Source organism: Pseudocercospora fijiensis, assembly GCF_000340215.1.
Source record: "Pseudocercospora fijiensis CIRAD86 unplaced genomic scaffold MYCFIscaffold_10, whole genome shotgun sequence".
Taxonomy (NCBI): domain Eukaryota; kingdom Fungi; phylum Ascomycota; class Dothideomycetes; order Mycosphaerellales; family Mycosphaerellaceae; genus Pseudocercospora; species Pseudocercospora fijiensis.
The window spans coordinates 1,549,758-1,570,123 of record NW_006921541.1 but is presented as its reverse complement, the minus strand read 5'-3'; the positions used below and the strand labels follow the sequence as shown (position 1 = coordinate 1,570,123).

The 20,366-nt window shown below is 49.0% G+C and overlaps 8 protein-coding genes across 8 annotated transcripts; 4 read left to right on the top strand and 4 right to left on the bottom strand.

The window, feature by feature from the left end:
- Positions 1–3,410: 3,410 nt before the first annotated feature.
- Positions 3,411–4,980, bottom strand: MYCFIDRAFT_168398 (uncharacterized protein). The gene has a single exon (XM_007933367.1). The coding sequence runs from the start codon at positions 4,939–4,941 to the stop codon at positions 3,763–3,765; it is 1,179 nt and encodes a 392-aa protein (XP_007931558.1). The 5' UTR covers positions 4,942–4,980; the 3' UTR covers positions 3,411–3,762.
- Positions 4,981–5,828: 848 nt separating this feature from the next.
- On the bottom strand, positions 5,829–9,077 carry MYCFIDRAFT_157804 (uncharacterized protein; the record flags this gene model as incomplete). Its single annotated transcript, XM_007933366.1, has 3 exons — positions 5,829–7,701; positions 7,804–8,556; positions 8,630–9,077. The coding sequence occupies 3 exons, from the start codon at positions 9,075–9,077 to the stop codon at positions 6,275–6,277; spliced, it is 2,628 nt and encodes an 875-aa protein (XP_007931557.1). The 3' UTR covers positions 5,829–6,274.
- Positions 9,078–9,273: 196 nt separating this feature from the next.
- On the top strand, positions 9,274–11,774 carry MYCFIDRAFT_179270 (uncharacterized protein; the record flags this gene model as incomplete). Its single annotated transcript, XM_007933365.1, has 11 exons — positions 9,274–9,365; positions 9,389–9,425; positions 9,457–9,492; positions 9,531–9,543; positions 9,570–9,661; positions 9,718–10,368; positions 10,406–10,506; positions 10,536–10,612; positions 10,660–10,863; positions 10,895–11,727; positions 11,757–11,774. 11 exons carry the CDS (start codon positions 9,274–9,276, stop codon positions 11,772–11,774), a joined length of 2,154 nt encoding a protein of 717 aa, XP_007931556.1.
- MYCFIDRAFT_212554 (uncharacterized protein) lies at positions 11,758–13,111 on the bottom strand. Its single transcript, XM_007933364.1, has one exon. It carries the CDS (start codon positions 13,024–13,026, stop codon positions 11,929–11,931), a length of 1,098 nt encoding a protein of 365 aa, XP_007931555.1. The 5' UTR covers positions 13,027–13,111; the 3' UTR covers positions 11,758–11,928.
- Positions 13,112–13,429: 318 nt separating this feature from the next.
- On the top strand, positions 13,430–15,048 carry MYCFIDRAFT_179268 (uncharacterized protein; the record flags this gene model as incomplete). The annotated part of the gene is made up of 7 exons (XM_007933363.1): positions 13,430–13,450; positions 13,482–13,521; positions 13,556–13,717; positions 13,746–14,170; positions 14,199–14,402; positions 14,459–14,839; positions 14,875–15,048. 7 exons carry the CDS (start codon positions 13,430–13,432, stop codon positions 15,046–15,048), a joined length of 1,407 nt encoding a protein of 468 aa, XP_007931554.1.
- Positions 15,049–15,082: 34 nt separating this feature from the next.
- MYCFIDRAFT_209182 (uncharacterized protein) lies at positions 15,083–16,930 on the top strand (the record flags this gene model as incomplete). Its single annotated transcript, XM_007933362.1, has 12 exons — positions 15,083–15,383; positions 15,413–15,448; positions 15,488–15,498; positions 15,527–15,543; positions 15,607–15,783; positions 15,827–15,838; positions 15,868–15,889; positions 15,927–15,960; positions 15,992–16,001; positions 16,031–16,096; positions 16,128–16,144; positions 16,168–16,930. The coding sequence occupies 12 exons, from the start codon at positions 15,083–15,085 to the stop codon at positions 16,251–16,253; spliced, it is 789 nt and encodes a 262-aa protein (XP_007931553.1). The 3' UTR covers positions 16,254–16,930.
- On the bottom strand, positions 16,198–17,834 carry MYCFIDRAFT_216876 (uncharacterized protein). The gene is made up of 2 exons (XM_007933361.1): positions 17,221–17,834; positions 16,198–17,170 (listed from the first exon to the last, which is right to left on the bottom strand). The coding sequence occupies exons 1-2, from the start codon at positions 17,441–17,443 to the stop codon at positions 16,296–16,298; spliced, it is 1,098 nt and encodes a 365-aa protein (XP_007931552.1). The 5' UTR covers positions 17,444–17,834; the 3' UTR covers positions 16,198–16,295.
- A 786-nt stretch (positions 17,835–18,620) lies between these two features.
- Positions 18,621–20,335, top strand: MYCFIDRAFT_157796 (uncharacterized protein; the record flags this gene model as incomplete). The annotated part of the gene is made up of 1 exon (XM_007933360.1): positions 18,621–20,335. One exon carries the CDS (start codon positions 18,621–18,623, stop codon positions 20,061–20,063), a length of 1,443 nt encoding a protein of 480 aa, XP_007931551.1. The 3' UTR covers positions 20,064–20,335.
- Positions 20,336–20,366: the final 31 nt, after the last annotated feature.

Genomic DNA, 20,366 nt, shown 5'->3' with positions numbered 1-20,366 from the left:
CTAGATAAAGAGATTTTTATTAGACCCCTAGAAGGCGCGTACCTGTTTAAGAAGCACCCTCTAAAGTGGATTATCCGTATTAGAAAAGGATTATATAGCCTTAAGCAGGCCGCTAATCTCTAGTACTATAATGCTTTAGACACTCTTCGTCAACTTAGCCTAAGTAGGACAAAGAGTAACTATTACCTATAGCAAGGTAATAGTATTCTTATCCTCCTTTATATAGATAACTTCTAAATCTTTAGAACCTCTAAGGCAAAGATCGATGCTCTAATTGAAGGTCTTCGCAAGAAGTATACAATTAAGATTATTACGTCTAACCTGTTTCTAGGCCTTTATCTAAAGGAAGACAAGGAGGGAAACCTTACTGTCTCCTAGATATACTATACTAAAGAGAAGCTTTAGAAGCATAGCTTAGACTAGTATAAGCTAATAAAGCATCCACTTGAGAAGCTTTACGAGCCTCTTATAACCCCCTATAACCGTTAGGACTACTAGCTGTTTAATACTATAATTGGTGAAATGCAGTTTCTAGCTAACTAGACTAGACTAGATATTAGCTATACCGTTAACTACCTTGCTAGGTTCCTTTAGAATCCCGGACCTAAGCATATTATAGCTGCTAAACATCTCTAGAGGTATATTGCTAGCACAGTTAATAAAGGACTTGTCTTTAGAAAGAAGAAAACTTTGGAATTTTAGGTATACTCTAACGCAGACTTTGCTAGTAACCCTTTATTATTAAGATCAACATTAGGCGCCCTTATACTTCTTAACAATACTCTAATTATATAGAGATTATAGCTCTAGAAGGAAGTCGTGCTCTCTAGTACTAAGGTAGAGTATATTGCTCTAATAGAAGTATATAGAGAAATCTGCTAGCTCCGAAATTTAATAACTAAGCTTCAACTACTTACTAGGGAAGAAGTTAATAGGATTTATATCTAGGTAGACAACTAGTTAGCTATTTCCCTTATTAAGGACTATACTAATTCTAAGAGGTTAAGGTACGTTTCCCTTAGAAACTACTACTATAGAGAATAGTATGCCTAGGGAAAGATTAGTATCGAATTCGTTACTACTAACAAACAGCTAGCGGACTGTTTTACTAAGCCTAAATCTCTAAACAAAATTCTCTAATAATATAGCGTCTCTAGGACAAACTCCTAAGTCACTCCTTTAGAAAGAAAAATCTTATTTATAGGATTAGAAAACAAGCTTTATACACTCATTGAATTTCATTCTAATTTCTAGAAATAGCCTAGCTGCACTATGTAGTCTAAGCTGCAAAATTTCTTTTATAACAATATTGAGACTAAGCAGGAAGAAATACCCTAGCCCTTAAGAGTTAGAAACTCTCTAATGCTGCAAGGCTTTTACTAATCTAGACTGCCTAGCCTATTTCAAAATCGAAAATATACATTATAGCTCTCTGTCTACTAGAAAAAACCGAATCTCCCTAATTAGCTACCTATCTTAGCATTACTGTCTTCGTAATTAGAGAAACCCCTCTAAGGACTACTAGAATTACGAGTCGAGCTAGGACTAGTAGACAACCTAGAACCTAGACTACGACTACGTCCCTAAGCAGTAGCCTAGGTATAAGCATTTGTTTGCTATAGTAGCAAATTTGCTACTACCTAGGCGCCCTAAGGAGTACTCTAATCGATACTAGACGGGACTAGCACGTATAGACGACGCTAATTAGTGCCTACTCTGCTCCCTAGATTGCGAGGCAGCAGAGGCGCTATAGGCGTCTAACGATTCGTATTAGAGCGTAGCCGAGAGACGTAACCTAACAAAAGAATTAGTGTTTTTGCTTTAAAAAAATGCATAAGACTAGATTCAACTTACTAGAGAACTCGCATTAACTACAATAATTTAGGCTAGCACAGTTAGTATAAGCGCCCTTTAGGAAAGCGATATCCTAACCGTTAATTTAATAACTTAGAGTTATACACTCTAAGTACGGACCCTTTAACTGCTTGCAAGGACCGCACTAGCTATTACTAGTATATACGCGTCTAGTAGCAGCCGTATATACAAGCGCGGTAGGCAAGTAGTTAACATTCGATTTTAAGCCTAAATTGAATGCCTTAGCCGCCTTACGCAGACGCGGAGGCACACTTAGAAACAGCCGAGCATTATCCTAGCTCGTAATAAAATGCCTAACATTAACGTTGCGTAGCTAAGGCGGAGTCTACTCCGGACCAATATTAGTTAAGCACTAGATAATTCTCTAGAGAATCGCGACAGTTAACTATACTTCCTTAAGGACTACGCCTAGTTAGCAAATTGTTAGGAAAGGGGAAACTCTAGTAGCAACACTTACTAGTCTCTATAAGCTAGAGCTTATTATAACGCGAAGGGTGCCGATTCTTGTTTAGATTATTACTACCGCCGCCGCTACTACTGCTGCCTATACTACTCGCTATACTCCCTAGGCTAGGGTAAAGAATTATCGCTATAATAAAGTCTCGGCTAGCTGTTAGACTTAGAAGGTCTTAGTAAGAATTTGAATTCTAGTAGAGGCTGCTAGTACTTAGGGGATTACTAAAGAGCGGATTGTAAAAGTTCAAGTTGTCTAGTTAAGTTCAAGCGTCTTCTATAGGCGCCTGCTAACCCTACAATTACGACTAAGGACATCACTCTAAAGCAAACCAATTAGTAAACAATATAATACAAGCACGTACAAGTAGTATAGTATATAAAGCTGCATATAAAGCAGATATAGTCTAATATCTAAAGGCAGTTAGAGGATGAAGTAAAGCTCTAAGCCTAGATTTAGAGTGTCTAATCTGAACAGTATATTATCTCTACCTAAGGGGGAGTATTATAGTTCAGTTAGGTAATATGCTAGTTAGCTAATACTATTAGCTAACCTATGCTAAGAGGAAGGACATACAATAGGTATATTAACTATAGTTTCTATAGCTAGCTCCTAATCCTTCTTTGTATAGTTATATAGTTGTTAATCCGATAATTAGTTGCATCCTTAGCACGATTTACAATATAGAAAGCTCGTAGTATAGGGCACCGATGCTACGAGCTAGAATAGACGGACGATAGTTTTATAGATTTAAGGTACTTAGAATAAGTTACACAATAACTGGCTAGTACGCGATTCTAAGGCACTAGCTAAGGATAAATGCAGCGACTCCGGCGATTTCGGTGCTTTAAAGATGCAATTACGGTTAGCTTAGCGGGATATTAAGAGTTATTCTTCTCTACGGTGCAGCTTAGGCAAATATTAACTTCTAAATACATTCCTGTCTTCTTTATTAACTCTTAGTTCTTCTACTACCGATGCTAAGGTCGCGCTAAAAGGTCCGGATGCCTATAGCCCGTGAGACCAACTCCTAGGTCGCGATACCGACAAGTAATGTAAAGAAAGCATTCAAGATGCAAATATCTCAACCCGAGAATCTGGCGTAGAGCCATTTCAATTGCCGCTAGCGAATCAGCAACTGGAAAATCCAGCCAGGCAGCCTCAAAATCCAGCTCTTCTTCATCATGAACACAGTCAAGAAAAGACCTCCCCGTTCTTTCTCTTCTCTTCTCTTCAGCACAGACAAATATCTACACCCATAATTTGGACCGAAACTATTACAAGACGTATGCCTGTACGTCCAAACGTAGTCGTATTCCCATAAAATGCGCCCAGCCAACGCCATTCCATATGCAAGACCAGACCATCCAAACCTAACCGGTCATCTATCAGAAGTTGTTCATGTCGTCCGCAACCACGTTTCCTCCTTACGCCTAGAGAGCACCGTACTCTTCTGGCTCCTTTAGCTGGTATTCTTCCTTCTGCATGCCTTCCATAACCTTCTTTCCCTCTTCGTTCAGAATGGCCCTGCCATCTTCCTCCGTCACGGTGGTAAAGAACCTGGGCTGCCATTTCTTTCCAGAATTTTGCCGTTCAGTCGCCCGTTCTCGCTGTCTTTCTTCCAAGTTCTGCTTTTCCGTGGTCGCGAGGCCGAACTGCTTGCTGGTGATGGCATCGGTAACCTTGCCCCAGAATTTCCGGCTCTCGTTCGGCAATTGTTGTTCCATCGGCGGACATTTCTTTTGAACTGGCACAAGAGGCGTCACGTCCATGAGGAGTATGCGATCGGATTCTGGAGTCTTCTTGAATTCTGTCGCGCCAGGCGAGAAGTAGATCTTCTCGGTCCAGACACCTTCGAGACGGCCGAGAATCTGGTCTTTCGGCACATCTTTGAGCTTGTTGATGGTGTCGTTCTTGATGTCCGCAGGCTTGTAGATTACGCCTTCGACTTTATTTTGTGTCTTTCCGAAGTAGCCCTCTTCGAGGTAGTGGAGGATCGTTTTGATGCCTGTCTTCTCGCAGATCACGTAGCATGTATCTGCGACAGTCACGTATAGACTACCTCGCAGAAAGCCGCCGAGATATGCTGCTGGATGCGTGAGCTGGTACTCTTCGTTGTCGCGATTCTTTAATCTGACGAAGATGCCCTGGTTATACTGTCCTGGCACTACTTTCACGCTGGTTCCTGTAAATTTGGCGGAAAGCTGATCGTAGCCTACCGCCTCAATTCCCTTCTCAGGACAGTCGTAAACATACGCAGAGACTGGCGGATGATGCGAAGTTTGTTCCGTAATGTAGTTCACTTTTGTCGGTTTCTGCTCCTTATCCGTTGGCTCCACATCCCACGTGCAGCGGAAAAACTCGCCCAGCGAGCTATTGTATGGTTTGCAAGGCTTTCCCTTGACATACTTCAAGTCTTTCGTGAACCAAAACCGCAGACATGCGAGCATCCGCTCAAGTGGGTCGTCGCTGTCGCCAATCGCGGCGAATGTTTCAGGTCGGTCGAGATAGTGCCAGTACTCGAGATTGGGGATGGGTTCCATCAATTGTGCCGGAAGACTGAAGCGCACTGCTGCGATGTCTGTGACTCCAATGAATCTCTTCAATATCATCAGGAACGTCTTGAGCTTGCTTGTGTCTGAGGGCGTCTGTCCATCTGGCACAACTGGAGCCTCCACTTTAGGGGCGGTCGGCGGTGCGCCATTTGTATTCGCTTCGAGGGATGCGGTCTCGGATCCAGGAGTGCCTGGGGTGTCTGTGGTAGCTGACGACTCTTCAGACGAATTCTTGCTCGACCGGAAGACCATCTTGTCGGTCTGAAACGATGTGCTGATGTGGTGGGAAGCCGTTGTTGGGTTCGCAGCCAAAAGCTGCTTCGAAGCCTGCTTCGCCTCACAGTCTGCCTGCCAAATCGATCGCGTAGAAGTGAGGAGTGCGGTCTATCAGGGTGAATGAATATGCAGGTTTTGGTCAGAGAAGGCGTGTTTTGGTGTTGGTAGCAAAAAGTCACCGCCGCAATGACGACGTTGGATCGGCTCAGCGTTTTGGCGGGGTTCCTCTTCCTCTTTCAGGGACCAGACAATCGCCGAGCAATGTACCGCATCGATCAGGAGAATCAGGTGGCAGAGTGGAAGATGGCGGACGAAGAGAGTACACCGTCTTTTGGACTTGTTAATCATACCAGCATGCTGGAGGTAGTGTGATAGAATAGCCTGGTTGCAGAGGCAGCAGAGACGACGAACCTCGACCAACCGTTCACGCACACCACCGTATCAGCCACAGGCACATGTTCGCCAGTCTCGCCGTCGCCGTCGCCACAGGTCACCTGCTTGCACCTTCACCGCCGCCAGGTACACCTCACCGTCACCGTTGCTGGTACGCGTGTTGACGGCACGGGACCAACTCCCGCTCAGATCTGATCTCATGTCATCACGAGGCTCGACCAACAAAGCACGTTTTTAGCAACACCATAGCGCATATCATTCGGCAAAGTTCGGATCTCGCTGGCTCTCACACTGCTAGGTGTATCATCATGGCTAGAGACACTGGAGCCATACGATATCATGGCTATCTCCGCATAAGCTGTCACAAATCTGCAGCCAGAAAGCAACGCCAGTCAACATCACAAGACAGGGTGCTATTGCAAGCGGCTGGAGCTGGTTCGCAAGTCCTCAGCACCCAAGACAGATTGCCATTAAGATCTGTCTGAACACTCCAGCTTCCAGATCTCGAAAACGTTGCCGTGAAGATCGATCTTCCTTCAGTAATCGACTCGCGCTCCTGGTCATGGACCGCAAAGCGGCACTTCACTACCCTGCTCTTTCAACCTCCATCTGAAACGAGAGAAAATAGAGTGAGGCACTGCTTGTGGCGAGGCTTACGGTAGACATCTCACCAGCGCCAAGAGATGGCTATTGGAAATCGACACACTTCCCGGCCTGCATATCAATCATCCCAAGCCCTCCAGACACCCACATCGACAGCATCCGGTTGATCCAAAAACAACTCGACCTGGAACCTCTCCTCCTGGTTCTCCGAACTCACATGCATCCGGTCCAGAACAATCCAGCAATCGCGATAACCCATTTTCCAGAAATCTGGGCCGAGGTCAATAGGATCCGTTCGTACCGCGCCCGCAGATTCCGAGTACTCTCCATTATTCGAAGCAATCATGATGCGACGGGTCGGCCCTCTTCCAAGCTCGACGCTGAGACGAATGTGTGAGTGTGCTGAGCGGGGAGAGCCAGGTGCGGTGTCGTAGTGTCGAGCTATGGCGTAGAAGTTCATGAGTCGACGAGGTTGTAGAGGTGCGGCGACTTTGGTCTCGCCTTGTTTGAAGGCTACTGTACTTAGTTCGGCTCGAATGCGGCCGGCGCCTTCACGTGGTAGGAGTTCTGCGGAGACTGGGCGAGAGGATTGGATGAGGAGGGAGAAGTCAGCTATATCGTGAGCTTCGAATGTGCTGCAGATAATGGTGTATTGGCCTGGAGGGAGTTCTTCCAATTCGGCGAGACAGCTTCCTGGGCGGTAGTCTCCGCTGTCGACTAAGATGTCTTTGTTCATCAGGCGATAGAGGCGTTGGCGACTGCCGTGGAGAAGTTTGACGTTCACATTCACTTCTGGGTTGCACGCTTCAAGAAGGAGGCTGATTGACGTCCTTTGGGGCACGTTGATGGTATACTGGGGATTGTCGTAATAGGTCGGAAGCTGTGTGTTGCCACCAGCAGAGTGCTTGGTCCACCTACCAGTCACCTTCTTGGAGTGAGCATAGCGTGGTGTGGCTTCTGCTAGAGAGATTGGTGAGTTGCTGAATGTTGAGATCGTGAAGCCAAGCTTCACAGCTGGTAGATCCTGCTCTAGAGGTACGATGGTGTATGGCACGTTAGGCTCGCAATCTTCCAGTTTCAGCAAGGTCTGCGGGCTGTCAAGGTACCACAATTTCTGTAGGTATCGTTCACCCAGCATGACTCGTTTTCCTTTTGCCGCGAATGCGATCAGTGAGATATAGCCACTGAGGTCCATATGGTGGCGTCCGCTTTCAATTTCATCTGCAGTGGCATCTTCGGGTACCGAGTTTTGGAAGTGTCGCCAGAGCAACACCCAAATAGTGCCCCCTCGACTCGAGCTGACCGTATACTGTGGATTATGCTGAAGACTTGCGTGCGGGCCTCGCATTTTACCAATGCCATGACTATCGAGTGGTTCAGACATATCCCAGTAGAAGTGTACATCCTGTCGATATTTGAATAGTCCCGTGTTCCAGTTCAGGTAGAGGAACTCGAAGTGCTGCAGGACAGTGTCCAGGTCCATCCAGAAAGTCCCAGGTGTGAGCACCTCCTCATTAAGAAGATCCCGCGGCGAGTCAACAGCTTCTGTTTCATCGTCGAACGTGATGAGTGGCCCATCCAGAGATTGGCTTTTGGCCCGGTCTGACTTCCTTGTCGCATGTTTGAATCTGCCTTTCCAGCTGGGACCTTCCACCCAAGGATTCTTGATGAGGAACAGTCGCTGCCCATCTACTTCGCGAAGGTCGAGTACAGCGTAGTCGTGCTCTCCTGCTAGGCCGAGCGCTCGCTCTGTGGCCTTGGACATCTTGCCCGTGCCCATCGTGATCAGTACATCTCCATATGAAAAGCCATTGCTGATCTGTCTCCAGAACTTGTCGGGCTCAAGATCGTCGGCCTGGAGGTTGACTTGCTCTGGAATCCAGCCGGTCAAGATCCATAAGTCGGTCCCGCTATTGCTACCCGGAAAGTCGTAGCCACCTCTGACCTTGAGATACGCCTTCTCCATGAGTGCTGGCCAGAGTAGACCAGGATTGTTCCGATCGATGACATGAATGACGCGGTGTGTGGAGCTGGTTGGTATTCGGTCATCGATCTCCACTTTGCGATAGCAGCCATTGAAGTTCATTCGTATGATGTACTTTCCATTCTTCGAGAGCGAAGGTCGGCCACAATCGTTGTCGTACGGATAAATGAGCTTCTGTAGCATCTTGGCATGGCCACGTTGTCCTCTCGCCACGCTAGCACAAAGCGATGCCACCACGGAGCAGTCAGTAGCAGCATCTTGCACGAGATCGATATCGCGGAAGAAGTGCATGGATGGTCCCAGGTTGACTCTGTCGCGGGAGAACCAAGATGGCGGCGGTAGTGCTTCGCTCGGACGTTTCCAGTCGTCCAGAACATCATGTTGAAAGTCAGAGAGCGGGAGCTCGGAGAACTCATCTCTTGGGCAGATTTGTCAGTAGTAGGAGAGGACATAAAACATCGAAGCAGACATACAAGAATAGATCCTCACCATCTTTGAGCTCGAATTCGATGGGTTGCGGCTCCTTCCTCCAGGGCGGGAACTTGGTTCCATTGAGATAGCCGGCTCTCAGTAAGATCAGCTCTTCCTTGTTGGGCAACTGGCGGGAATTCACAGGTTCATTCAGTACTTTCACAGTGCTGGCGTCGATCGTCTTGCCTTGCAGTCTACCTGTAGCTGCGCGGACCGCTTTCTTCCAATCGGAGTCATGCTTGATGCGTTCGGCATCCTGCATTAGCTGTTGCACTCGTGCTTTGCATGCCGACTTCTCGTGGCGATCGGTGGCGAGCTTCATCGCCCGCATCGACACCTCTGCAGCTTTGATGGCAATGTCCAACGCCTCATCCCTAGTGCTGGCGCGTGGAAGCTCATCAATGAGGCGTGTGGCATCTTCACGCAGCTCGTTGAGGCTGAACAGCTCAGCCCGCGAGCTGCCCATTGTTCTTGGTTGGGGTATGCATATGCGGCGAAGAAAGGTATGTTGAGAGCTTACACGGCTGTAAGGGCGTACATGGATTTCATGTCAATGACATGATATATAAGGTGCAGGGCGATGAAGTTGGTTGATGCTGAAATCGCATTTTAGCTCGGCGCCTCGGGCCTTCTTGAACCTTATCGAATGAGCTTGAAACACAATGCTTGGCAGAACGGTCTCCGTTTCTCATGCCATCCGTCGTACACGAGCATCACTGACGAACTTTATCATGACCCATGAATACACCCTATCGTACAACAACTGATCGATCCAAGACGACAAGGCAGCAGCGAAGGGCACAGGACCCCCATTGTGCGGGACGGCATCTTCGCTCCATGAGTAGACCTACTCGAAAGAAGCACCATGGCTCGGACGAAGCGTAGCATGTGCCAGTCGATCTCCAGATGGATCCGCTAGCAGCAGCACTCACGTTGTCTGTGAGTGAATGAATCTGAGCGGGTGCTCGCTGTGAGCTCCAGAATCACAAGACTGTCTCAGCCTGGCGGCAAAGACATGTGCACGGCAAGACTGTCTGTCTCGAGGTCGTTGTGGACTACTTAAGTCGTGAACTGCTTGCTTACCACACTCATGATTGCTAACCTAGATCACCGAACTCCATGTCGAGACCATGACGATGCCTCAGCCAAGCCCTACAATCGCTAACCCGATCTCTTTCCTCGATCTCCCTCCCGAACTTCGAAACGAGGTCTATCATCTCGCGCTCATTGCAGAGCGACCTTTACGCGTCGAAGAACGTGGCAGGGCCAGACCTCCATCTGCATATCGTAATGCCCTCACGCCTGCTCTGCTCCAGACCTGTCGAACGATCTGGAAAGACGCTGCTGCAATTGTGTACTGGAATCATGCTTTCGTCGGCTACGCTCATGCCCTGGGTACTTTTGTGCGCAAGCTCAGCAGCAGCTGGGACTGGGCAAGTCGCCTGCGCTACCTCAAAGTCGATCGAGGCATGACCAAGAAAGATCTAGTATATCTGCTCGCCAGCCTGCGGAAAGCTACTGGTCTAAACTATTTAGGCATCTTCTACCAAGACGTATGTCCCAAATATGGACCAAAAGAGATGGCAAAAAAGCTGGGGCATTTGGCCAGGGCGTTTCGTAGTGCGAAAGAGAGGCATCCGGCAGTGCAGGACTTTGTCGACATAATTGAGTTCTATAGCGAATGGATCGGCAGCGAATCATCAATGGACATGACCAGACCTGGTCGACCACGAGCTATAAGAGAATACACTCTACAAGTCAAGCAGGAGCTAAAGAAGCTGCTGAGATGAAAAGTTTGCCGATATTAGCGCTTCAGTGGGGTCTATCAGGACACGGCATGGAAGTGGCATTATTTCTTCGGCTGGCGGCGCGACGACAGCATCCAGTTGGAGTAAGTGCGTAGTTAAACATGGAAGAAGGTGAGAACTGGTCTCTTTGCCCCAAGCTTAGGAACCTCCAGCACGTGTCTTCCAACTTTCGCGAATTTTGCTGCAAACTATGGTTGTCTAAAACTCTCTTCACTGCGTTACACACGGTGCTGATGTAAGTTATCCGGCATGCCAAACATCTTCTCTCTGCTCACTGGGCGATGCAAATCTCATGGAATATCGTTTTCCTCCGTCTCTCCCGATCTATTTGCGTTGTCCTCATTCTTCACGAGCTTAATTTGTGGGCTAAGGCAGCTTGTGACAGCGAGGTCCTCACAGAAAGCTGCCTGATATATAAGCTTCGACTTCGAACGACTATAAATCGTACCGACACAGAGCAAAAGAACATCGACAGGGCAAGAACTATCATCAAGCATGGCCTTTTCGACAGCATCTCACCACAACAAAAATATGTCGCAGCAACAAGAGCCACCGGCATCATTTCTCGCCCTCTCAGCAGAGCTGAGAAATCAAATATACAGACTAGCGCTATGCGCCGACACTGTAAGTAACCCACGGTTTCCGGCAAGACTACACACTAACGCATCGCAGATGCCAAAAGAATACCTGAACATGCAACCAATCCCCGGCCCCAAGAAATTCACGCTATACGTAGAGCATCCCTGCCGCCCAGAGCGCGTGCCTACAAATCACCAGCTCTCCCCAAACCTCATAGCTTCCTGCAAGCAAATCCAAACCGAGTCAACCTCGATCTTATACGGAGAGAACGCGTTCGCTATGCCTGTCCTCACCTTCCTCAACTTCAAAGACCAAATTCTTCCCTTCGCAACACACGTCCGCTTCCTGAAGCTCGAGCTCGACGCTCAAGAGAGTTCGGCTCTTTCGCGCTCGTGGGGACGCGGGTGCGGGTATATTTCAGCCGCGGCGTATAATCTTGAAGAGGCTTTTGGAGCGATTGTGGGGTTTCGGGAGCTGCGGAGTTTGGAGATTGAGGTTATGATTAAGACGAGTGATGGAGGTGGCGGTATCGAGAATATTGCGGGAAATATTTGGGGTGTGGTGATGTTTTTGATGAGAGGTGAGGGGAAGGTTGTCTCCAAGGTGAGAGAAGTTATCACATTGAGCTTTAGGCTTCCTTCGAGCGTGCAAATGGAGGAGTATGAGGATATGTGTGAGAAGGCGGAGGGGTTGTTGGAAGGGGTTTATAAGGCGCTTGAGGATGCGGTTGTGGAGATGTGATTGCTGGCTGGAAATAGCTTGGAGTCGAAATATGAGGACTTAGTTATTGGGACCATTCGAAAGGACCTATCACTTTCCGTTGTCTTGAAAGCATATACACTTTCGATCATGTGAAACTCATAGCTTCGACTTCGATGTTGGTCTTCTGATGATCAGATCTCGTATCAAGCTATCCAACAGCGAACCAGCTTACAGGTCAACCTCTGCCTTGCTATTCGATGGCGTGTCTCGCACGCGATAGACCAGCTTGTTCGCGGAGACCTTGTCATTCTTCATATCCTCCATCCCCTTCAAAGCACCTTCCAGACCCGCCGCACCAACCTTCTCCGGATGAGTCTTGAGCTTGCCCTCTGCAAGCAGCTTCTGCGTGATGTCAAAGAACTTCTTGGCAAAGTCGAAGTCCTCCTGCTTAGCTGGCGTCTCTCTACCAGCCTTGGAGAATGCTTCGTTGAAGATGGTGTACATGAAAGTGAAGCCCTGATCGACACCTTCGCGTCCTGGAAGCCTGACTGGCAGGATGGTCCAGTACTTGGTGCCTGTGGAGTCGGAAGAAAGTGCCTCTGCACAAATCTTGGCAGAAGCCTGGAGTGAGATTGTGTCCCAGATGAGTTTGAGGGAGTCGTTGGTGTCTTTGTTGATGTTTTTGCCACAGTTCGGGTCCTTGTAATCGTAGACCCCATCTGCGCCGAGAGACCTCACAAAGTCATTGTTGTGAGGCGAGCAAGTCGTGAGCACTTTGTAACCTGATAGCTTTGCGAACTGGATAGCTAAGCTACCTGTTGCAGACGATCCACCGTAAATGAGAACAGTCTCCCCATTCTTGGTTGGGTCGGTTGGCAAGTTGAGCTTGAGTCCTTGTTGGTAGAGTCCTTGTCCGACAGTAGCAACGCCTAACGGGAAAGTGGCAGCTGCCTCGAAAGATAATTTGTCTGGTAGGAGGACGCAGAGGTCACCCTTGGCGACTGCGTATTCGGAGAAACAGCCGTCTTCGGGCTCGCTGGCATTGGCACCGTGAGTTGTGCATGCGATTCGGTCCCCTGGCTTGAAGGCCTTCGATACCTCTGATCCGACCTCTACAACTGTGCCGCTGAAGTCACATCCTGAGATACATCCCTCGGCGGCTCGCTTTCCGTTGATATGCTTCCAGTCTGTGGGGTTGAGAGCAATCGAGTCGACCTTTGCGAGGATGTATGTAGGTCTGAGCTTTGGGACAGGAACTTCTGAGATCTTGGCTTTGTTGCCGTGGATCGTGATGGCCTTCATCTTGGATGGAACCTGTGCGGCCATGTTTGTGTAATTTCGAATGCTTCGGTATGGTCCACAACTCTTTGTGAGAATGTGTGTGGTGGTGAAAGCTTGAAGGGAAGTTGCTCTGACGAAAGGCATTGACGGACGATTGACGTCGTTTTGTAGGACCGAGGGACCCGCTTCTAGAACTTTGGATTTCCAACCATGCCTGACGTGCCTGAGAGTCACTGGGAGCAAGGATTCTAGAATAAGCTGAGGGCCACGAATCGCTCTGACGAATACGATGATATACTCTTATCAGAGTCTGGGTTGATTCCAATCTGTAAGGCATAATGGCATGATCTGTGTGAAGAGCAGTCACGATGAACCATAGTTACGCCCTTCTGGAAGTCGCGACAATGAATGAAAAGGCCAAGAACTTACCCTCACTGCTCTCTAACTTATGCTGAAAAGGACGACATCGGTTGAAAGTATCACATGATGGACAGCACGAGCCTCTTCCGACGACGACTAGCTATACTCGAGCCTGGCTTGGTCAACAAACCCTAGACAACAGTGCCTACTGCAGCTGCATCTACATGGCTTCTGAGCGAGAGCTCTATGCACCAAGCTGACCTTCCATTCTGGAAAGCGCGGATATCTGACCATGGGGGAGAATTCGAGGAGAGCCGAAAGGAGCGCGAGGCCTGCACAATGCACGATGCACGCCAGGAAGCTGTGCTGAGCCCAAGTGGTCTCTGAAGACTCCATGATTTGAGGTACAACTTATCAGATATCCAGCACGTCGAATGCTCCACCTCTTCTGCTATTGCGCCTATCTGATGGGGTGGTTCTCAAGTCGCGCTCCCAAATATGGCGGTGGTTGCCATTACCAGCGCTCCTTGTTTTCATCAGCCTCGAGGTGCTGCATCGATATCCCGAATTTTCATCACCCTCTCCACCTCTTCTTCTTATTCGAATGCACAGTTTGCATCCGGGTCGTCCGGCGAAGTCTTTGGGAGTGGTCGTGGATGTCGGAATGAAATGTGATCTCGAGATATCGCGGCTGAAGCGCGAGCAGCGAGCAGAGCTGAAAGCAATCACTGCGCTGACTGAAAGCCTTTGGAATCCGAGGCTACAGCAACTTGTCGCGTATGTTGATAAATCCACGAATAATGCCAGAACGAAGGATCGCGGAATGGCAGTGTGAAGGCAGGGGCCAAGAAAGCAAGAGAACGGGATCCCAAAATAGCCCCAGTAACGGAGAAGTAATATCAGCCCATTGCATTTCTTGGGACGGTAGGCAGCTACTTGAGTCGGACATTGTCCCGTTCACTACTAATCAACAACATCTTATGAGATTGTATCGAAAGCAGCATCCACCAACACTCAGACCGAGATACTATGTACTACATCCTTCCCAAATCGGCAACAAGGTCTAAATTGCGCGCCAAGAGCTCCGCATTCGACATCGATCGATGTCACATGGTAGCATTTCAAACTCAAAAGACTCTCTGAAAACAAATCAAAAATTGGCCCAGCGCTCCCAATGTCTCAACCAGAGACTCCTTCGACAACATCACAATCCTCAGCTTTGTCTGAGCAATCGACCGTTTCGACACCAGCGACAGAAGTCTCAACAAGCGGGAGTCCCGCCCCAGGTCAAAGCACAAGCTCATATCTCGAATCGATTTGCATTGGCGGAGTCAAAGCAACAAACGACCGAGATCTCGACTTCCAAAACGGTGGACTCTACAAGTCTGTGTCTCCCAACTTTCGTGCTCACTTTGAGAATTTCCCACATCCTCTCACCTTGGCTGAGCATAGCGCGCTATTGTACGACAAACAATCGAGCAGTTCCCGCATTATCATGGTGAAATTGTTAGTGTGTCTTCCGATGTAGATGAGGATTCTGGTGTTGCGACGGTGTTTATGGAGACTGAAGTCACCGGGGCACCGGAGGAGATCAAGACGTTTCTGATGAATGAGTTTAAGTTTCGGAGGGAGAAGGGTGTCTGGAGGTGTCATTTGCATCATGGAATGAAGGGGATAGGAGATCATAATCAGCTTTTTGGGAGATGATGAAAATTGACGTACTGACCACTATCTGCCTGCAATGTCAGTACATGTGTGGTTCTATCCCAATAGAATCCCAAAGCTGTTTTGCGCCACGTCCTCTCGACCACATGAAGCTTTACAAGATCTTCTCAACCGTGGACCACTTAATCAGAGATCTATGCATGGAAATATTCCGGAACATGCTCTCAAAAAAGGAGCGAAGAAGCAGATTATCTTGAGAAGCAATCCAAGCCAACGCTGTACTCCACAGCAGCAGAGCAATGTTTCACCATCGACCTCGATAAATTTTATGGCACCTTTCAGCTCCGGTAGCAAAAGCCGAGCCCAGCCTGTGCCTGGTGAAATGCACAGCAGCACTGCAGTAGAGTAGAGAATCGTGGTGAGTCGGCAGCGGATGTCGATTGTTCAACCGTTATGGTATAGACATGCTGATGATTCTAAGCGATTCCATGGGTCAAAGATGGATATACAGGTGCTTGAGAAGCAACCAGAGGGAAGGTAAAGCTAACGGAATAGACGGAGAGTCCGGGCCCGGGTTAACCCATGCTCAACGATCGACAGGGCACGTCATTGTAACACTATAGTCGTTGTTGACTTTGCGCCATTCACCCAATCAGCTATCTGGTCGACTCAGTCGCCGAAAACTCTCGATAGCTCAGCTGGAAGAGCGCAAGACTGTAACGGATTTACTCAGAGCATCTTGAGGCCCGCGGTTCGATCCCGCGTCGGGAGAATTTTGTTTACGGAGAGATTTTTTATTCTGATATGGACCAATTCTTAGCACCCTAACACGGTGCACACAGCTTGGAACACATCTGTAAGCTGTTTACAAACTCTTGGACATGTGGTTGAGATTTTGAACCATTTTGCCAAACACACAGAAATGCCAAGACTTGGCTTCACAATTAGGTAGTAGTGCCGGCAATGTTGCCCCAATGACCAACAGATGGAGGTACGTGGGCAAAGATGATCGATTTGACTTAAGGGAGCGATGGATTGCAGTGTTTGGTATGCGTTGGGATGCATATGGAACGAGACATGCTGATTTTGGGTGATGGGCTTTGACAACAGCAATTTTGAAGAAGAATGATCACGACAAGTAACGTTGATGAATAACAATAGTCGAGCAGCAGATCATGGAAAAAAACATGTTGCCATCAATCAAATTCTGTCATCTCATAAGCTCATCATATCAACAGCTGTCCTAACAGCTCCTCAAACCTCAACAGCCCTCATACCGCCTCCCCTCCTCAGACACCCCCAAACAACTCCTCACTCCTACTCTTACTCCGCGGATCCAAATACGGCACCTCCCCAATCCCCACAGCCCTACAACCAAAGCGCTCCCCCAAACCCTCATAGTCAAAAGTCGCACTATGAAACGCACTCCGATTATCCCAAATCGCAATATCATTCTCATTCCTCCACTTAAACCGCACAGTCAAATCATGATTATCCAAAATCACCCTCTTGAATTTCGCCAACAAGTCATCCGACTCCTCGATCGTTAGCTCATTGATCTGTTTCGGGAAAGGTCCCAGAGCGTAAATACTCTTCCAACCCGTGACGGGATTCGTGCGGACGATGGGGTGCACGGCGGAAAGGTGTTTGCCGGTGTTTTTGGGAGAGCCTCGGGGTTGATCGTAGATTTTGACGTTTTCTGGGTTGGCGGCTGCGGCGTTGATGAAGCCGTCGCCGATGAAGGTTGCTGTTAGGCTTTCGAAGAACTTTCGATAGGCGGGAGAAAAGCGGTCGTAGATTTCGTAGCCCGAGGCCCAGAGAGTGTCGCCGCCGGTTTTTGGGAGCAGGGTCAAGCGGAGGGAAGTGTAGTCTGCCGGCACGGGTTCGAATTGGATGTCTGAGTGCCATTGAGCGGAGTCGTATCTCTGGTTCTTGCGCGACTGGACTTCGTGCTTGAACATCTCCTTTCTTGCGACTGAGCTGATGTGTGATATCTCTGCATCTCCCACGCCGAACTCCGATGTGTTGTTCAGCACTGGATGAATGTGGAGTGTCGAATCCTTCGGTTTCCCTGTAGCTAGACCAAGACGGTGCACGAATTCTTTCTGGAGGTCATTGGTGAGATTGTCCTGCTTGCGGAAGAACACCACGCCTCGTGATGATACTGGAGTCATATCAGCACAACTACCCGATGCTTCCATATTGTGAACGTACTGGTATAAGCCAGGTCACGAAGACGGTCTTCGGCGTTGGAAGCATTGAGTATGTCGTTGACGATATTTGCATCAAGAAACTCGCGACCAATGGCCGGAGTCGTATCCTCGTATGTGAACTGATCCAGGGCTCCCGTGGGTTTTATCGGTGTCGGATACGAAGTCTTGCCATTGGCCTCGGTTGAATGGACAGGCAAGTCATCAGTCAGGATTCCTGGAGCCATAGTGAACAGTGTGAAATATTATTGCGTGACCAAAGCAAATGAACGTCGTTGCAATGCACTTGCTTTATGTATACTGCCACCTTATCCTGACATAAGTGGGCCGCATGCACGGGAATGAGCACGCCATAGAAAAGCTCTCAGAGCTCCTAGAATATGACCGCGGATTCGCTGACGACAGATCAGAGCGGCACACTTTGCCGGTAGTCGTTGTAGGATGATCAATGCCATGAATTGCGCAATCCAATGGCGGAATCTCTGCTATGTTCGCTCGTGCTAACGTTCATTATTGATCGACCTACCTCCCTTTCATCGGCTTGTCGCCAACGGAGCATGGCGAGATGATTCGAAGGCTTGGCCTGCTGCCTCTCGGACCTCCCGTGCAAAGTGTGCGTTCAAGCGTAAAGATGGCCGGCTTGGGTGTGCCGAAGTGGCATCTGGTATGACACGATTCGACCTTGATGGAGTTGTTGTCTTGATGGCATGCGGGTTGGGAAGCTTGAACAAGCCGGCGAGAAGACCGGGACCATGCGCTGCCAAGCAATGCTTGACGCCCACATGCACCCACGTGGATGATGCGATGACGTTGATCGACGGTCCCTAGCGGCGCCTTCCGAGGTGCCGCCTGCTCCTCCGAGAAGTCTGTTTGCGCCGCTGTCGAATCAAAAGGCCTGCGCACAGCGTCAGGCGAACTCGTGGTCGCTAGATGTGTGATATAGAAGATGTTCTGCAGCTGTAGCTGACACCTCCACCACCACCAACCACACGCCTCCAATGCTGCATCACCATCACCATCACCATCATGTGAAGCTGGAACCCACGAGACCTCCTGCCGGAACGGGAGGTGAAAATGGTTGTGCTTGACTAGCTGGTCGGCCAGCCGGACCTCTCCGCAGGCCAAATGGCGCTTGTGACGCTATTCTCAAGGCGCGGCGAATGCGGTCTAGACAGAGACTTCACGCCTCTGCCTCTGCCTCTGCCTCCGCCTCCGCCTTCGCCTCTCGACATGTATATAGAGAGGCAGCCGGCCCTGTCGCGCGTGGTGTAATGTAGACCCACTCATCCGCCTCCGCGCTACCCCACCGCCACCGCCACCCACTAGAACCACTACTGCGGTCGGGCAGCCAACAAACACTGCTCCATTCCCACCCTATCACATGATATTAACCACCCACCGACGATGAAGTTCGGCCACGAGTATGAGACGGCCTTGGCCAATGAAGGCTTCCCAGCAGAATGGGTACAGAAGGCGATCGAGTACAAGCATTTGAAGAAATGTATCAAAAAGGTGCGCAAGGAATTGGAGAGCCTGGGCTTGGATGCAGCAACACTCGACTCTATGGGCGAATTGATTGGAGGGCCACAAGAGCATAAGGAGCAGAAGGTGCATGACTACTATGCTGGCACACGCCCAGGCTTGGAAAGCATACCAGAAGAGTTTACACCTCAACTGCGAATATTGGTGGACAGCCACACAGGAACTCCACTGGAAGCCAAACTCGCGCCAGAGACTCGAGAGTCGCTGCAGAAGCTCGCCAAACATGAAATGGTAATTGCAGGGCGTAGAGAGAACCTGGGTGAACATCTACAACTACATGCCGTTCAGGACCCACCGAGCGATGACCCAGACACGACATGTTCAAACTCGCTCAATTCGCAGTCACCAGACGCGCGATGGATACAAGTACCACTCGCCTCTGCACAGGATTTCTTCGAGATGTTGGAGCCCAAGATGATGGAGTTGGACGAGTTGCGAACTGAGGAGACTCGCAATCTGGAGGACGAAATACTAGACTTGGGCGGCGCAGTCGAGGATGTCGTCCAGCCCGTACGGGAAGGCTTCGAAGCTAAGCGCGGAATGAGCTACCGAGACCTGTACTTCTGGCGTGAGATGTTCCGATTATACCTTGAGAAACCCATCTTCTACACCGAAACTGAAAGACGACGGGGAGCAATCACTTACAAGGAAGCCAGGAGCAATCTCGAAGAATATGACAAGCAATTGCGCGAGACTGGACTCCTCGGCAAGATGAAGACTCCTCAAGCCAAGGCTGCAGCAAAGGCATTCTTGGACCTGAACGTGAACATTCTCAACATCATGCACTTCCAAGAGATGAACGCACGAGCAATGACCAAGATTCTGAAGAAGTTCAACAAGCGGACGCATTTAGAAGGCAAGCCATTCATCCATAGTTTGGAGATCAAGTATCCCGCTCTCATGACTGGCAAGAGCGGTGCTGGCGGTTTCGCAAACTCCATTGCTCGTGATCTGCATGCCGAGATTGGATCAAAAGTTCTTTCCGTCGTCCCGCAAATCGATGACTGGGTCTGCCCGGTGTGCTACGGCATGGCATGGCGTCCAGTGAACCTTGGATGCTGCAAAGCAGTTTTCTGCATCCGATGTGTGATACAACTACAAGATACCAACAAGCCGAAATGCCCCATGTGCAACGCGCCAACGGTCATGCAAGCCAATGGCACCAACCTCGACTTCGACACCATGGACTTCCTAGAAAAGTACTTCCCTATGGAAGTACGCAAGAGACAAAAGGAGAACGAGAAGGCACAACTCGTTCGCGATTATGGAGAAGAGTTTGTAAAACCAGCATGTTCGACGATGTGAATACGGCAGCAAGCCACGCATACAGGGAGACTACTCATGAAATGAGAATCACGGCCGAAGAGATCGAAGAGAAGCGGCATGTGTTTGCATTGTTTCCGGCGTTTTGCATAGCATACCCGGGAGTAGACCCGGTTGAGAGCTTGAGCTCTCGGGAGGTTTTTGGCTTGCGATGAGTTTCGATACCCCGCCGAAGACGGCACATGGAGGACTTGTTACGTAGTGTGACGATGATCTGTAACAGTTAATCATAAATGGACTGCAAGTACTACTTGATGTATTGACAAGAATCTGCCAGTCTCTCAA

What these genes read in the sequence shown, in the direction of transcription:
- MYCFIDRAFT_212554 (XM_007933364.1), bottom strand. Translation starts at nt 13,026, where the DNA reads ATGGCCGCACAGGTTCCATCCAAGATGAAGGCCATCACGATCCACGGC.
- MYCFIDRAFT_216876 (XM_007933361.1), bottom strand. Translation starts at nt 17,443, where the DNA reads ATGGCTCCAGGAATCCTGACTGATGACTTGCCTGTCCATTCAACCGAG. An exon ending in TCGTGACCTGGCTTATACCA is followed by an intron (nt 17,171 to 17,220) that starts GTACGTTCACAA and finishes ATATGACTCCAG; the next exon opens with TATCATCACGAGGCGTGGTG.
- MYCFIDRAFT_168398 (XM_007933367.1), bottom strand. Translation starts at nt 4,941, where the DNA reads ATGATATTGAAGAGATTCATTGGAGTCACAGACATCGCAGCAGTGCGC.